We start from the raw sequence: 18,075 nt of genomic DNA, 5'->3' as shown, positions 1-18,075 counted from the left end.
TAATTCCCAGAATGTTGATTGTCAGGGATTCAGCAATAGTAGACCTATTAAATGTGTAGGCATGATGATTAGATTCTCTCGTTAGAAATGGCCATTGGCTGGCAGTTGTGTGGTACAAGTGTTCTGTCACATTTTTCAGCACAAACCTGGATGTGCATGGGCTTATCTCCATTTGGATATGGTGTGTTTCATTATCTGAGGAGTCATGAATGGCACTGAACAGTGTCCAGACATCCCCACTTCTGACCTTAAGATACAAAGAAGGTCACTGATGAAGTGTTGAAGATGTTTAGGCTGAAACCTAGGTCAGAACGCTGAGAACAGGGACGCATCTGTGCAGTCTTGAAGCAGTTTTTTGTTGTGAGAAGGTGTTAGTTACAAACAGCTGTTCTTCTGTGGAGAAGTTTGAGAGCAGATGCCCATTTTCATTCTGTTACCAAGCCCTCCCTTTCATTGCCAGGCAATTGTGACCGACCCTGATTGAAATTGCCAAGGATGATGAGTCCATGAACACCTCTGATGAAATTAACTTTGTCAGCTAGGTTTGCTATCAGTGTTAGAGCATAAACACAGAGTTGCTTTTGCTCTTGGGGGAGGTGCAGGGCCATAATGCATTTGAAATGGCTTGGCAGTGCATTTGAAAATTTGCTGGTCATTGTTCTTTAGCTGAAGCTGAACAAACATTATCTACCTGTCAAATAGAGAGAGGGTGTAGCCAGTGTTGTGCTCTAAAATGCTATTTTGTTCTGAGAATGGGGTCCTGCTCAAGTTTGCTCTATCAAAGTCTCATCTGGCTAACCTATGGGCCACCAGGTTTGAACTTTGCTAGGGATGACTGTTGTCATGAGAACAATTGTTTGTTTTCTCGTTCCAGAAGGCAAGTTCCAGAATTTATCTTGTTTCCCAGTATTTTGAATTGGGTGCTTGCATTTTTTTCTCTGTTGCTATCTGGCTGCATTAAAAGATGACAATTGACTGAGACAAACTGACTGGGTGTCTGGGAGACATTTATTTAGACTATCTTTCTAGGCTACTTCATAAGCAGTGCTATCCTTCAAAAAAGATCATGGTGCACCCAGGTGATGTTGTCTCCGAGTCATCATTAAAATTGTCATTATCTCAAGCCCTTGCGTACAGGATTGGAAGTGTGGTTGCCATTGTCGCCTTAGATCTGTTTTGAGCCCTTAGCTTTTGTAACATGACTGACTTATTTCAGGCCCGTTTTGTCCTCTGTGCCTGTGCCAAAGGAAGGGGTACAGTTTGTGCTGATTGTCCTTATCCTTTTAAGGCCTAAAATTGTGCCACTGTGGCTAGAGATAACTACCTATAGGTTGTGCAAAAATGTGGTGATTCGTTTAAAACACCAATACTGGCTAGGTTTCAAGCAAGAAAATTAGTTTTATCAGGCCTGATTTGAGAATAGTTAATTTTGTTAAAATACAATTATTATTTGGTATTTGTCTTTGGGATAGTTTGCATCCTATTTTAATTTTAAATTTAATAGAAACGGATCAGTTGAATTCGATTTGAGCCCTTGCTGTTAAATACTGAAATGTCACATGATTTAAATGTGCAGTTTATTAAACAGAATAAATGAAACACCTTTTATTGATATATAAAGAGCAAGAGGGTAACTAGAGGAAGGATTGGCCCACTTAAGGACAAAGAAGGAAAGTTATGCGCTAAGTCAGAGAAAATGGGTGACATTCTTAACGAGTACTTTGCATCGGTATTCACCAAGGAGAGGGACATGACAGATGTTGAGGTTAGGGATAGGTGTTTGCTTTCTCTAGGTCAAGTTGACATAAAGAAGGAGGAAGTGTTGGGTATCCTAAAAGACATTAAGGTGGACAAGTCCCCAGGTCCGGATGGGATCTATCCCAGATTACTGAGGGAAGCGAGAGAGGAAATAGCCGGGGCCTTAACAGATATCTTGGCAGCATTTTTAGACACGGGTGAGATCCCGGAGGACTGGAGACTTGCTAATGTCATTCCTTTGTTCAAGAAGGGTAGCAAGGATAATCCAGGTAATTATCCACCAGTGAGCCTGACGTCATTGGTAGGGAAGCTACTGGAGAAGATACTGAGGGATAGGATCTATTCCCATTTGGAAGAAAATGGGCTTATCAGTGATAGGCAACGTGGTTTTGTGCAGGGAAGGTCATGTCTTACCAACTTAATAGAATTCTTTGAGGACGTGACAAAGTTGATTGATGAGGGAAAGGCTGTAGATGTCTTATACATGGACTTCAGTAAGGCATTTGATAAGGTTCCCCATGGCAGGCTGATGGAGAAAGTGAAGCCACATGGGGTCCAGGGTGTGCTAGCTAGATGGATAAAAAAACTGGCTAGGCAACAGGAGACAGAGTAGTAGTAGAAGGGAGTTTCTCAAATTGGAGACCTGTGACCAGTGGTGTTCCACAGGGATCTGTGCTGGGACCATTGTTCTTTGTGATATATGTAAATGATTTGGAGGAAGGTGTAGCTGGTCTGATCAGCAAGTTTGCAAATGACACTAAGATTAGTGGAGTAGCAGATAGTGAAGGGGACTGTCAGAGATTACAGCAGAATATAGATAGACTGGAGAGTTGGGCAGATAAATGGCAGACGGGCAAGTGCGAGGTGATGCATTTTGGAAGATCAAATTCAAGGGCGATCTATACAGTAAATGGAAAAGTCGTAGGGAAAATTGATGAACAGAGAGATCTGGGCGTTAGGTCCATTGTTCCCTGAAGGTGACAACGCAGGTCACTAGGGTGATCAAGAAGACATATGGCATGATTTTCTTCATTGGACGGGGTGTTGAGTACACGGGTTGGCAGGTCATGTTGCAGTTGTATAGGACTTTGGTTCGGCCACATTTGGATTATTTTCATTAGAAAGACTGAGATTATGGGGGGGGGACCTGATTTGAGGTCTACAAAATCATGAGGGGTATAGACAGGGTGGATAGCAAGAAGCTTTTTCCCAGAGTGGGGGACTCAGTTACTAGGGGTCACGAGTTCAAAGTGAGAGGAGGAAATTTTAAGGGAGATATGCGTGGAAAGTTCTTTACACAGAGGGTGGTGGGTGCCTGGAACGCGTTGCCAGTGGAGAGGGTAGACGCAGACAAGTTAGCGTCTTTTGAGATATATTTGGACAGGTACGTGGATGGGCAGGGAACAAATGGACACAGACCCTTAGAAAATAGATGACAGGTTAGACAGAGAGTCTCGATCTGCGCAGGCTTGGAGGGCTGAAGGGCCTGTTCCTGTGCTGTAATTTTCTTTGTTCTTTATCAGCATTTCCATGGAGCCGAAACTTGCATCTAGCATAATCCTGTTCAGCTTTTTGTTGTTGCTTTCCTTAAGGTGACTTTACATAGTGATGATTTTAATTAATTAGTGCAAATTTTCTGAAGTGCTGACTTACCAGATCTCTTTAGTTCACACATTTTGACTTGTGCATTTATTTTTACAAATTTAGACCAAACAGTTATACTATGAGGAAAGAGCAGTGTATTCAACTCAACAAATTCCTCAATTTCTTATGACTGTATAGGGCCATAAGGGCTCTTCAAGTTTTTTTTTAATTCAATAAGGTCATTTCTGATCTGATTGTGGTTTTGACTTCACTATTTCTTGCCTGTCTGACATAATTCTTGACTACCAAAAATCTACCCATTTTTCTGGACGAGAGAATTTCCTGAGATAATGACCCTCAGAGAAAAAGTACACTTCCTATAATCTGTCATCTCAAAAGTGACACTTCTTTTTCTCAAACTCTACCCCTGCTTCCAGTCGCAGTATAAAGGGGGGCATCGTCTCATCCTCCAGCCTGTCACATCCCTCAAAATCTCGGCTGTTTCAATGAAATCACCATTCTGCTAAACTCCAGTATGAAATTGCCAAATCTGTTCAACCTTTCTTCATATGATTAGCCCTTTGTCTCAGTACTGAGTCTATTGAAGCTTGTATGAACTGCTTCTGACACAATAATGTCATTTTTTTCAAATCAGTAGTTGTAGATGTGGTCTCACTAACATTCTGTATAGCTACTATAAACCTGCTGTACACTTGTATTCCGTTCTCATTGCATAAACCATAAACATTACATTTGCAATTCAGAGCACCAACTGAACCTGCAAACTAAACTTTTGTGATTCATGTACCAGGGGATCCAGATCCCTCTGTATCTCCTGAGTTTTAGATCTCTGTTCATCTAAACTGTAGACATCTCTTCTGTTCTTCCTATCTGTATCCCTTTGCAGACTTTTCACCTTGTCTTGACTGCTTACTTTCCTACTTAATGTCATTGGTAAACTCGAACAATTGTATACAGACCAAAAGAACTGCAGATGCTTTAAGTCAGGAACAAAAACAAAGTTGCTGGAAAAGCTCAGCAGGTCCTACAGCATCTGTGGAGGAGAAAACACTTACTTGGGTCTGGTGACCCTTCCTTAGAATTCTAATAATCATATATTCATTCCTCACAAGTGGGTCAGCCACGATGTTACTGGATAGCAGAGCAGGCTTAAGGGGCCAAGTGGCCTGATCACAATGTTTGTTAACTGTTATAAACTGAATACTTGATATCTACGTGGCTATTCACTAGTTGCAACTTGCCAACCTGAAAACAATTCCGTTATCCCTACTAATCATTTTCTCTCTCTGCTATTTATGTAGTCACTTGCACCACGAGTTCTTATTTTTGTGTTGTAATCTTTGTTGTATCTCTCAAACCTTGGGAAATCACGGATACTACATCCTTAGGTTCTCCTTTATGTATCTTGCTTTTTATACCTCAAAAACTACCAAATTTTTAAAAGACCTTTTCACTACCTTTTCTCAAAATCACGTTAACTTTGTCTGATCACATTATGATTTTAAGGTGATCTGTGTCCTGCTTTAATCAAGATTTCAATGGATTCGAGGAATTTGCCTGTGATGGATTTTTGGTAACTGGTCAATGATTTTCTGCTTTATTCTTCCCTGTCTTGAATAATGGTGTTGCATTAGCTTTAGCTTTATTCCAATCTACTGGACCCTTCCAGAATCAAAAGGAATTCTGCAAGATTACAACAATGCTACTGTCTCTGAGAAATAAATGGCAATCAGTTTTGCTCAGTGTAGCACTCTTGCCTCAGTCAGTTGTAGATGTGCTCACTCCAGTCTGGAAATTACATGTGTACTTTTATCTCAATGTTTCAGTGTAATACTAAGAAAATACTGCTTTCTTGTTGAAGACCCGTTAAACCAAAAGCTTGCCAAACCCATGATAACTTCGTATTTGAAAAAGAACAAACAAGTAATCGTTGTGCCCGAAGCAATATTAATGTCTCCAACTGATGGCACCAAAATACAAGAATGGATTAAATAACTTAGTCCAAGGATAATTGCATGTTTGCTACATAGCAACAATGGCAACACTTCTGAAGTAATTGGTTGACTGAGAGTTGCTTGAAATGTGAGTTTTTAATATAACTATGAATTCTTGATCCCCACTTGAGCCAATGTGCTTTGGCAGACTATTGACATGATTAGGAAATTGGCTGAGGAGCAGGTGATAGAGAAGGGTTGGTGGGTGTTTGCCCATTGGATAGATGTAACCAGTAGTGTCTCACATGGATTTAAGTTGGGTTCTCAACTATTGAGTAATAATTTAGATGGTCAGATAGAGAACCATGTATCCAGCTTTGCCACTGACACAGCGGAGACATAAAACTGAAACGTGCAGGTTTAAGCAGATGTTGGTAGACTAAATGAATTGGTAGAAAGATTTTAAAGTAGCCAAATGTGAGGTCAATTACTTTGAACCTGAAAGCATAGAAAAAGGGTTCTTTGTGAATGCTGGAAACTGTATGGAAAGATTTGTGTGGACCCCTGGGGTTAAGCTGCAAGGAATGATCAAACAAATCAGGGCTGTATTTCCAGGTAGTGAGAAGTTGAAAGAATGATTTGATCAAAAATTGTCAAGGTATTAACAGGGACAAATTGGGCTCGTTAGTCTTATTTCTGCTCTGTGGATGAATGACTAAGGATATATCCAAAGGTTAGAGTTGGATCTTTCCAGAGTAAAATTCAGAAATACATCTACACGTAAAAGTGTGGAAATTTTGAACAATTTAGAACCTGAGGAAGGGTCACCAGACCCGAAACACTGACTCTGTTTTTTCCTTCACAAATGCTGCCAGACCTGCTGAGCTTTTCAAGCAACTTTGTTTTTCTTATAAATTTTGAATGTTATTTTGTAAATTGACGATTGATCAAATATTCATTTTAAATCTGAGCATGACGGCACGTAAATGGAGTTATGATGCAGAGCAGTCATGAGCATACTTAATAGTAGAACAGACTTAAGGGTTACCTGATTACCTGTTGTTCCTCTTCAGTCAGGCAAGTCAAAGTGAAAACTAACCTAATTCCTTTCATTCTTTATGGGATGTATGTGTCATTGGAAAAGCTATTGGTTGCTTGCTTTCAGAAGGTTGTGGGTAAGCCACCACCACATCGTGTCCTCCGTTTGGTATAGGTGCACTCACATTCCTGCTTGAAACAGAAATTGCTGGAGAAACTCAGCCAACCTAGCAGCAGCTGTGGAAAGAAAACAGTTAATGTTTCTAATCCAGTGACCCCTTGTCAGTCTTTGGGATGTACTTTTGGGAATAAATCAGACTAGGAGAAACTGTGATAGTGCTGTTTGAAACAGTTTCAACATTTGTTCTCTTAGAACTGGAAAGGCAAAACCTTGAAGAGAATTTTGTTTTCTTGCTGTTTACAGAAATTTGACTGCCCAGAGAGATAAGATGGGATTTTTTACTTGAATTGTTATACAAATCTGTGGAAGGGACTGAAGTAGCAGCGTTTACGAGTAGAGGCTGCTATGTCTGTTGAAGACTGGAAAGTCCAGTCTTAAAATTGAGAAAAGCAGAATCAACTGCAGAAATGTCTCTGCTGAAATTTCGTAAGAAGTCAAAATCAGAGTTTCCAACTACCTTTTACCTGAACAGAAATCTGATTTGAAGGCTCCATTGAATTTACAACTGCCAGTATTATGATCTATGTGATCAGAACTTGAAATGTTTGAGAACTATTTCTTTTTTGGTCATTTGAATTTGGCCCCTTGGTCCCACTGGGTTGTTTTCCTATTTACCTTTTCAAAAAGATTGCCTTAATCATCTCTGCAGAGCTGTGTGTTTTTGTGTACTAACGTGTGTTTGGGATTAAGGGCGTATTCCAAACGGGTTGTTAGCCAGTTTTTGTCATTTGTTTAAAGATTACGTTTGTTTTAAGGAATTACTTTTGAGTTCGTTGAGAAAAACCTAGTGCAAGTCTGGTTCTAGATAACAGTAATAAAAAGTAATAAATTGACGAGTTTGGTGGTAAACTAAAACATACTTATGGTATGGCGCTGAAGTGGTGCAGCTTGACTATCAGTAAAATCTTCTCTTCAGTCTTAACAGTACAGCTTATGTACCTAGCACTGAGGCGGCACTGGAATTCGTCTCCCATGTTACTTGTTTAAAGTGCGTAGCAGCTGTACTGGGCATCCACAAGGCAGTGTGAGCCGTCAACAGCAGCAAATTTGTACTTAGCCCAATTTGCAACTTTATGGCCTGCGAAGCCCCTACTCAATTATCCCCATCGAGGGGATCAACCCTCGTTCACTGGAGAGTGTAAGAGGACATGCCAAGGGCAGTACCAGGCATATTTGAAAAAGAGGAATCAACCTTGTGAAGCTAGCAAACAGGACTACTTGTGTGCCAAACAGCATAAGCAGCCAAGTGACAGACAGAGCCAAGTGATTCCACAACCACTGGATCAGATTTAAGCTCTGCAGCCCTGCCACATTCAGCCGTGAATGATTATGGATGATTAAACAATTCAGTGGAGGGGGAGGTTCCACAAACATCCTCATCCTGTATGATGGAAGAGCCCAGCACATCAGTGCAAAAGATAAGGCTGAAGCACTGTCAGTAATCTTCATCCAGAAGCTCCAAGTGGATGATCCGTATTGGCCGTTTCCAGTGTCCCCAGCATTTCAGATACTCGTCTTCAGCCAGTTTGATTACCTCCACGTGATATCAAGAAATCGTTGGAGGCAGTAGATACTGCCAGTGATATGGGCCCTGACCACATTCCAACAATAGTGCTGAAGACTTATGTTCTTGAACTTGCCATTCCTTTAGCCAAACTCTTCCAGTACAGTTGTAACACTGGCATCTACCTGATAGTGTGGAACATTGCCCAGGTCTGTCTGCAGTTGTTGGAGGTCACCCATCTCAGCTCCAGGATATCTCTGTGGGAACTCATCAGGGTAGTGTCCTAAGTCCAGCAACTGAAGCTACTTCATCAGTGACCTTCCTCCATCATAGATAAAAAATCAGGATGTTCACTGATTTCATAATTTTCAGCACTATGAGTGACTCTTCGGAAACTGAAGCAATCCAAGTTCAAATGCAACAAGGTATGGACAATATCCAGACTTGGGCTGAAAATGGCAAGTAACATTTGTACCACACAAATGCCAGGCCATGACCACCTCCAATAAGAGGCAGTGTAACCACCAGCCCTTGACATTAAGTGGTGTTACCATCACTGAATCCCCCACTATTAACATCCTTGGGTTACCATCAATCAGAACTCTGTTGGATTCACTGTGTGAACACACTGGCAACAAGAGCAAGTCAGAGGCTAGGAATACTGCAGTGAGTAACTAACCTCCTGACTCCCCAGAAACCTGCCCACAATGTACAAGGCACTAGTCTGGAGTGTGATGGAATAGACCCCACTTGCCTGGATGAGTGCCGCTTCAACAATAGTTAAGAAGCTTGACGCCATCTAGGAGAAAGCAACCACATGATTGACACCACATCCACAAGCATCCACTCACTCCCTGTAGGCTCCTCTGTGAACCACTCTGTCATCATTCTTTCTCTGTCTTTGAGTCAAAATCCTAGAACCCCCATCCTAAGGGCATTAGGAATCTACTTACAGCACGTGGACTGCATCGGTCCAAGGAGGCTGTTCATTGCCGCATTCTCAAAGGGTTCTTTCATCATTCACATGCAACTCATTTATACAAATATAGGAGGTATGGTTAGTAAGTTTCCTGATGAGACAGAAATTGGTGGCATTGTGGACACTGAAGGAGGTTATCACCAAGTAAAACAGAACCATGACCAGCTGGGCCAACAAGCCAGGGAGTGGCAGATGGGATGTAATTTAGATAGATGTGAGGTGTTGCATTTTGGTAATGCAAACTAGGCCTGGACTAGTGCACTTAATGGCAGAGCCGCTCAGTAGTGTTGCCCCACAGGGCGACCTAGGAGTGCATGTACAGAGTTCCTTGAAAGTGGAGTCGCAGATAGACAGAGTAGTGAAAATGGTGTTTGACAATGCTTGCCTGCATTGGTCAGTATATTAGGAATATGAGCCAAGATGTCATGTTGTGGTTGCACAGGACGTTGGTAAGGCCGGTTTTGGAATACTGTGTACAATTCTGGTAGTCCTTTTAGAGGAAGAATGCTAAACTTGAGAGGGTGCATAAAGGATTTGCAAGGATGTTGCCGGACCTGGAGGATTGGAGTTATAAGAGAGGGTGAGTAGAAGGGGCCTTTTCCCCTGAAGTGTCAGAGACTGTGGGGTGACCTTGTAGTGGTCTATAAAATCATGATTGCATTGATAAGGTGAAAAGGCAAGGTTTTTTCCCCTCGGGTGAGTGAGTCTAAAACTAGAAAGCATAGGTTTAAGGTGAGAGGGGAACAATTTCAAAAAGAATGTTTGGAACAAGCTGCCAGAGGTAGTGGGGGAGGCTGATACAATTATAACATTTAAAAGGCACCTGGATGGGTATACGATATGAACGGTTTATATTGATGTGTGCCAAATGCTGGCAGATGGGACTAGGTCAGAACAGGTTGTCTGGTTTTTGCAGATGAGAGTTGGTCCGAGAGGTCAATTTCCATGTTGCGACTCGACTGTACAACTGGGTACAGGCCATAAAATTGCTGGCAGCCAGCAATCTCCTAGTCCCGGCAGTGAATAAAACACGAGATTTCTATGATTGGTAGTATGGCTTTTTGGCGTAATGGCAGCATCCTGTTGATGATGAACAACATTCATGTTGCTGTTGCAGTGTACAATGTCTAACTTCCATCCATTGCTTAAATATTTGAGATATGTTATCTCTAAAGTCTAATAGACTACGCTGTTTAGGGCTAAATTTGACAACTTGCCTTTTCATGAGCTTGCACAATGCATGTTGAAAGATAATCATTATCTGAGAGGATGGTTATATTGCACCCTATTTCAGTATCAGGCTAGCACGGTGAACTCATGGCTGAAGTCCAGTTTACAAGGTTGTCAATTTTGTGTGTGACACTAGGAATCCTATGGTGTAAATTGAGCTGTGAAGATAGGTTTGTGGTAGAGAGCACCCTGACTAACTTGTCAACTAGGACATCAAAGGAAGTGAGCTTATTTGACTACAATATTTCAAAAGGTGAATTTGTGCATAGGATAGAGCCATTAAGACAAGTAAGAAAATTTTAGATGCAGCTGCGAAGTCAAATAATTCAACTTTTCAAATGCTTCATCTACATATTGGAAATACACTTGGGGTAGCAGTTTGGGTATCATTTGATGATATGTTTCTCATGAAAGCCAACAAAGATGTTTGCGAGAGTTGCATTCAGGAAAGAACTGGTACACCATATTTGGTGCTTTTAAAACCGAACTCAGAATCCCTACTGTGTGGAAACAGGCCCTTCAGCCCAACAAGTTCACATCGACCCGCAGAGCATCTCACCTGCATCCAACCCTCTGTAACCCACCTCATTGCCACATCGCTGAACGCTCTGGGTCGTTTAACTTGACCAGTCCACCTAACCTGCACATCTTTGGACTGTGGGAGGAAACTGGAGCACCCAGAGGAAACACACAGAGTTGGGGAGAATGTACAAACTCCCCACAGACAGTCGCCTGAGGGTGGAATCAAAGCCAGGTTCCTGGCGCTGTGCGGCAGCAGTGCTAACCACTATGCCATCGTGCTGCCCTTTATTCCCCGAAGTAACAACGTCACCAACCTCCCCCACCCCTAAAAAAAAAGTGCAGACGGCCGTGATACAGTATACAGTGCAAATGTCCATAGTTCTTTGTTAAATTGGCTAGCAGTATCAAATAAGGACTATATTAGATGTGATTCTGAGATTGGGACGTATTTGCTAAACGAAGAATTATGCTGAGAACCAACTTAAGATTGTCATTCAGTAAGTTTGTTGCAAATTGTCACGGTATGGTGCATCTGCTTGTATTGGAAACTGTAAAAATTAATATGCACGGCCTGTTCTTTGCAGACAAAGAGCACAGATACACTACCTGCTTCAACACAACCAGACATGATGGGCATTCTGATCAAGGCAACACGATGAGGACTGAGCCAATCAGTCAAACTGTCTTGGTTTCAAATTTATATAAAGTCTAGCAGTTAAATATACATTATCAATAATACATTCTGTATGGAAGTGACTCTGCCAATCAGAATCAGCTTAAACCAATCAACATCTTTCTGTTATACAATGTGAATGATGTTTTACCTTTGTGTTGGTATTCTTGCAAATTGTCCTAATGAGTGCAAAATGAAATGCTTAAATAATCTGTTTCTTCCTCAATGAAATAGAAAGACCAAAATAAATATAGTATTAACACACTTATCATGGGTCATTTCATTCCCACCTGGATAGCAAAGAGCCAGCCTAAGTGTTAATATTTTCATTTGAATGTAAAGATCAAATTATATATTGGCAACAACTGTTCCTGGCACTGCTCTGATCTTGATGTTATGGCGTTCATTCGCTGGGAGACTCCGCTTTAGGGTGGCCGATCATATCTAGAGTATTCTATCTGGCTGTGCTATTTTCAGGAGAATCTAAGTATGTGAGACTAGCCTGAAAATAGCACAGACATAATCATCTTGTGTGTGCAAGCAGCTGGCTAAATGTACAATACATATTTACCGTTAAGCGCTCTTAAATGCTGAGATTTGGGAAGGATTGTTTGTAAATTAGGACTTGTTTCTTTTAAAAATGTTGTCCTAGAATTAGTTTTGATCTGCTCTTTTTGTCATTTTTGAAGCTTTAAGAAAATCTGTCCAGTTGAAACTATTTATGGCATGTTCCTCAGAAGTGTAGTACCAGGCAGAATACTTGTCTACAGCTACTAACATTCGCTATTACAATTTACTGTGTAAGGATATACTATTACATTTTGATGTACTTTGGCAGTTGTACCAAAAGTGCACCAGTCTTAAAATAAATTGTAATTGTGCTAAATGGAGCTCCAAATGTTTTTAGTTCTGTCAGCTTATCTGGTGTACAATGCATTACTTTAGTAACAGGAAATTAATGCATATTTCATTGACCTTTCTCTCTCAGATCACTCTGTGTCACAGCCAATTATGGTGCAGAGACGTCCTGGTCAAGGGTTTCATGGCAGTAACGAGGTCAACTCTGTCTTGTCTCCACGATCTGAAAGTGGAGGTCTGGGTGTCAGCATGGTGGAATATGTGCTGAGCTCTTCTCCTGGGGAAAAACTGGAGTCTTGCCTCAGAAAAGGACCATTTGTAAGTATTGAAAGTACTTTGCTTTGTGATAACACTGATACACTAGCCATGGAGAGAAGAGAAACCACGCAGTTAACTGGCAACTTTAATGATGTACATTGTGGTTTTTATACCTCTGTTATTTTGTCAACTCCCATTAGTCTCAGCACTATCATTAGTGTTGCTCTCTAGTTTTGTGTAGTTCAAATTACTCACTAAGTACAACCCAAATTTGAAAGTGCCCATTTTGAGGTTATACAGGGTAGTGTCAGTTTTGCCACTAGTTCAAGTATAAGCAGTTCTGAATCTGCATTTAATCCTTGGTACTAGTCCACCCTCTGTAGTGTGATGGACATCCAGTGGTAACTCAGTCAAGTGACCACTATTCATGTATGAACGTTAACAAGTGCTGGTCAGCTACTTAATGAAAGAGAAAATCACTCGTGCAGCGGTGCCTTACATGATACCCACCATTTCATGGATACCTTTCCAGTGTGGGTTTCTATGTAATGGATTGGAACACAAACCATTGGTAATTCCTTGGTCCACATTCTTGCTGTATCTTCTCAAGTTAGGACCATCTAAAATGTTCATGGTCTGTATGGCTTACTGAATGGGCAGTTTCTGAACCTCTCCAGATCAATTGTTCTGTAATATATAAATTTAATGTTCAATGAGTAGGCCTTTCTACTTAGTTGCTGAAATACTCAGTTTCTTTTTGGCTGTCTTTTCCATTGGTGACAATATTGAAAGCTGTGACTTACTGGTTGAGCCACTCTTGATACTCCTAGCTTGGTTTTACCAATGCATACACTTGGTTTTTCTTCTGTTTAATGTTGATGCTATTTAGAGGCTAATTGTTGCACTTTGTTATGGGACTTTTGAAATTTCAATGAAAAGTAATGATATGTGCGGTTTCTCAGCTATGATCTGCCTGCTTAAACCTCTGAATGTCCAGATGCAGCTCTTTATCTTCAATAAAAGTTCTTTCCCTGCTTCTTCCCAAACCGTCATCTTTACCAATCTGTACAGGGTTCAAGCGATGCTGAGACTCATAATGAAAAGGGAGACAAGAAAGGAAAATCTTCATTTGATGGGGATAAGATGGGAGACCTGAAGGAAGTGGAAGATGATGGAATTGATAAAACAAATGGTCTGGTGGTACAAAACGGCATAGATGCTGATGTTAAGGACTTCAGGTATGTAGCAAAGTTACAGTGCACCTCTTTCATAAGACAGCCTTAAATAACTTTTATCAAAAATATAATGTTAGACAGTGGGTTTAAAGGGGTGTTTGCTCTATTGTGATTATGACCCCTTTTCACTTTGAACCAGTATCCAGATTTCTTGTACATTAGCACCAGAAACAAAATATTACAGAAGACAGTACTTCATTTTGTCCAAAAGCTTGATCCATGCACTAAAGCTATTACAAGAACAATGGATTAATATTACATGACTTTCCATATGTTATCCAATGCAACACCTTCATGACAAATAGTAAAATTTCTTGACAAGTATGCAGATGTTAAATCAGGCCATGTCCTTGTACCAGCTTTCTCATTTCCCACTCAATGAGAAAAGGCCATGGCCTTCAAACATCTTCAAAAAAACACTTGAGTATGCAATTGATTGTAGAGGGTGTGGCTAATGAAAAGAATGCCAACACATCGTTACAAGCAATAGCAATCCCATTATCGTGAGAGGTTTAAATGTGTGTTAGCAGTCAAGAAGAAAAAGAGTGCAGTATACTTCACATCTGCAGGGGGTGTGGTATGCTCTGTATACAATGATAGCTGGGCAAGAATGCCTTTAAAGATGAGGTTTTTGAGGGGAACATTTTTTTTTGCATCACGAGTAATTGCCAGATCTAACAGTGACAGCTTTTGCTAAGTCCGTTATGCATGTCCAAAATGTTTCTGTCTTCCAAATTTACATCCAGTCTATGAAAGCAAATTGAATGAAATACAAAGTTGGCTAAGGGCACTTGGGCATTTTTGGCTGTGTGCTCGAAGATTTCGAGGCAATGGAGCAGTTGCAGAACAGATTTGCTAGCTCATTGCCCAATATCAGGATGTACAAATCTGACCAAAGAGTTGGCGGGGGGCCTGGGGAATATAGCTGTTTCACCTGGCCCTGACCAGCCAAATGGATCATCTCAGCGAATCCTGTGGAATGGGTCCATTGAGCTACTTTCTTTTTGTCCCAAGCATCCGTGGGTTTTTTCCTATGTCTTCATTTATGTATGGAGCAGTCTTTTATGTCATGTTAGAATTTTGATGAGTAGTTATATGTTAACGGTTCACAATTGCTTAACTGTAGCAGGAATCTATTTACTTGTTATAAATTGAAATTCTAAAGTCTGGAAACCTGGTCTATGCTTGTCAACTAGAGTTGTAACAGGCAAATTGGGAAATTTTGAGTACTCTTCTAAAATCTTTAAACTTTTGTAACAACCTTAGGAATAGTGAGACTTGATTTCCAGCCAGGCTGTCCCAGCGACGTGTAACAAAAAGACTAAACTTACACTGCAAGAGTGACAGGAGATTTGTTCATGTCATAAATGTTTAAGTGCAGTATTTTTTCCATTCATTGATTTGTTCATCAGTGAAGCTAAACATTGTATTCAAGCATGTATATCTAGCTATCTGTTGGATTTTTTTTCAATGAGTACGGATGATTTACTTCTCTTTCCAGTTATTGGCACTTAGTATAAGCTGAGAGGAGGAGGTGCAAGTTGTGCATTGTGCGTTGAGCGTTGAGCAGTTGTAATATTTTAAATACTCCTGTACATCTACAGTTCAAGCTTTACTTACTAAGGAATAGGGGAGTAAAATGCTCAGTACTGCAGTGTATCCACTAGTGTCACAAGTAACTTCATTTGGTCTTTTGAGAGAGATTGCGAAACATCTCTTCACTTAAAGGATTGTACGGGTCTGGAACTCTCTCAGAAGTAGCAGATACTTGCTTCGTTAATAATTTTACTGATTTTTGTTTCCTTTAATCCTTGGTCTAAAGGGTTTCAGATTCAGATTGGGAACAATTTTGAGAGATTGCGCAACTTAATGCTGTTACTCCGGCTGTTTTATTCAATCATAGGATGTAGCATCACAAGCTGGGCTGGCATTTATTACCCATTCCTAGTTGCCTTTGAAGATGTAGGTGTGCTGTTATAGTCCATGTGTTTATACATGGGCTGGAGTTCCAGAATTTGGGCAAGTGACTTTGCATTATGGGTGACTGCAGTTCAAAATCAGGATGTTGTGTGGCTGGTAGGGTTACGTCCATCTAGTGGTGCCCCTACTGTGTCTGCTTTTTTAAAAAGGAAATTGGATTATGTAGTTTGGAAATGTTGTTTGAGGAGTTCCTGAGTTATTGTAGTGCAATTTGTTGATGCTGCACAAACTGCCTCTTTGCTGTTGGCAGAGGGCATGAATTTTGGTCATGAGGTACCACCCAAGTGGACTGCATTGTCTTGGGTGGTGTTAGGCCTTTTGAATGTTGGAGCTGCAGTAATCCAGGCAAGTGGAGAATATGCACATTGATCATGAATTGTGCCTTGCAGTTGGTGGACAGGCTTTGTGAAGTAACTCACCATAGAATTCCCAGTCTTCGACTTGTTTTTTAAGACATAATGTTTATGTAATTGGTCCAGTTAACTTTCTGATCAGTGGTAATTCCCAAGAAGTTGGTTGTGAGTGGTTTTGTGATGATAGTGGCATTATCAATTAGAGCTTGGGTACATTCTGTCCGATTGGAGATGGTACATGTGTGACACTAATGTTACTTGCTCCTTAGGTTGACTGTTGTCAGGTCTTTCTACATGTGGACATTGTCTGCTGCAGCATCTTGGGAATTGTAAATGATGCTGGGCACTGTGAAAGTCAGTGAGCATCCCATCTTCTGACCTTTTGAAGACAAAGTGTTGAAGTGAGTGAAAGTGATTGGGCACTGAAGTATAAATTGTACTGTGGGTGAGTGACTTCAATGTCTGCCATGAAGAGTAGCTCAGTAGCGCCACAACTGACTGCAGCCTAGGTCTAAAGGATACATCTGCTTCATTAGATGTGTGGCAAATGATTGGGATGAAGATCTACTTGACCCTGTCCTCACCAAGCCTGCCTTTTGCGGATGCATGTGTCCATGAAAGTGTCATCAGGAGCAACCACCGCACAGTCATTTGAGCCAGTGAAGTGCTGTCTTCACGGTGAGGATTCTATCTATCATGTTGTCACATTACGTGTACTAAATGGTACAGACACGAAACAGACACAAACTTGGGCATCAATGAGGCACAGTGGGCGATCAGCAGGAATAGCATTGATTTCAACCACAATCTAACTACATGGCCTGATATATCCCCCTGCTGTACAGTTATTATCAAGCTTGTTCAATGAAGCATGCACAGGAACAGGACTTAAAAACGAGCTGCTAACTTGGTAAAGCTGCAATTCAAGATTGTTTGCATGCTGAACGGCGGGTGCAGCATGCAGTAAATAGGGCTAAGCAAACCCTTAACAAGTGGATCAGATCTAACCACTGTAGTACTAACACATGTAGTTATAATGCAAGTGGACCATTTAAAGCAAACAGGAGTTGGAGGTTCCACCAAGATGCCCTTCTTCGATGATGGGGGTGCCCAGCAAATCAGTACAAAAGAGGAGGTTGAAGCGTTTGTAGCCATTTTCTGCCAGAAGTGCCAAGTGGGTTATCCATCTTGGCCGCCTCCGGAGTTCCCAAGCATCAAAGATATGTCTTCGACCTATTTGATTTACACCACGTTGTCAAGAAACGCCTGAAGACGTTGGATGCTGCAAAGACCGTAGGTCCTGTTCATATTCTAGCAATAGTACTGAAGACTTGTGCTTCAGAGCTAGCTGTGCCTCTAGCCAAGCTGTTCCAATGCAGCAATTACATTTGCAGCTACTCGGCAATGTGCAAACTATTTATGTTTGTCTTGTCCACGAAACCAGGACAAATCCAACCTGCACAACTTCTGCCATTATCGGTCTGCTGTCGGTCACAAGCAAAATTATGGGAAGAGACATCAACAGTGCCAAGTTTGGTGCTGGGCCTCTTGCTGTTTGTGGTGTACGTTAATGACTTAGACATGAATATGAGAGGCATTAATTAATAAGTTTGTGGATTGCAGAATAATTTGTAGTGTGACAAATAAGAACATAAAAACTAGGAGCAGGAGTAGATCATCTGGCCCCTCGAGCCTGCCCCACCATTTAATAAGATCATGGCTGATCTTTTTGAGACTCAGTTCCACTTACCCGCCCACTCACCATAACCCTTATTTCCTTTACCGTTCAAAGATTTATCTAGCCTTGCCTTATAAACATTCAGCGAGGTAGCTTCAACCGCTTCACTGGGCTGGGAATTCCACAGATTCACAACCCTTTGGGTGAAGAAGTTCCTCCTGACCTCAGTCCTACATCTGCTTCCCTTTATTTTGAGGCGATATACCCTCTAATCCTAGTTTCACCTGCT

The 18,075-nt window shown here is 41.1% G+C and overlaps 1 protein-coding gene across 5 annotated transcripts in view; it reads left to right on the top strand.

Moving 5' to 3' along the window:
* pum1 (pumilio RNA-binding family member 1) overlaps window positions 1-18,075 on the top strand; it is an 83,116-nt gene that overhangs the window by 15,636 nt on the left and 49,405 nt on the right. For all 5 annotated transcript variants that reach the window (XM_059654393.1, XM_059654396.1, XM_059654395.1 and 2 more), the window contains exons 3-4: window positions 12,413-12,600; window positions 13,612-13,778. In XM_059654393.1, coding sequence (XP_059510376.1) covers window positions 12,413-12,600; window positions 13,612-13,778 — 355 coding nt within the window. The remainder of the gene's footprint in view (window positions 1-12,412; window positions 12,601-13,611; window positions 13,779-18,075) is intronic.

Source organism: Stegostoma tigrinum, chromosome 24 (assembly GCF_030684315.1).
Source record: "Stegostoma tigrinum isolate sSteTig4 chromosome 24, sSteTig4.hap1, whole genome shotgun sequence".
Classification (NCBI taxonomy): Eukaryota; Metazoa; Chordata; class Chondrichthyes; order Orectolobiformes; family Stegostomatidae; genus Stegostoma; species Stegostoma tigrinum.
Note: the sequence above shows the minus strand (reverse complement) of the source record. Positions and strands in the feature narration are given on the sequence as shown.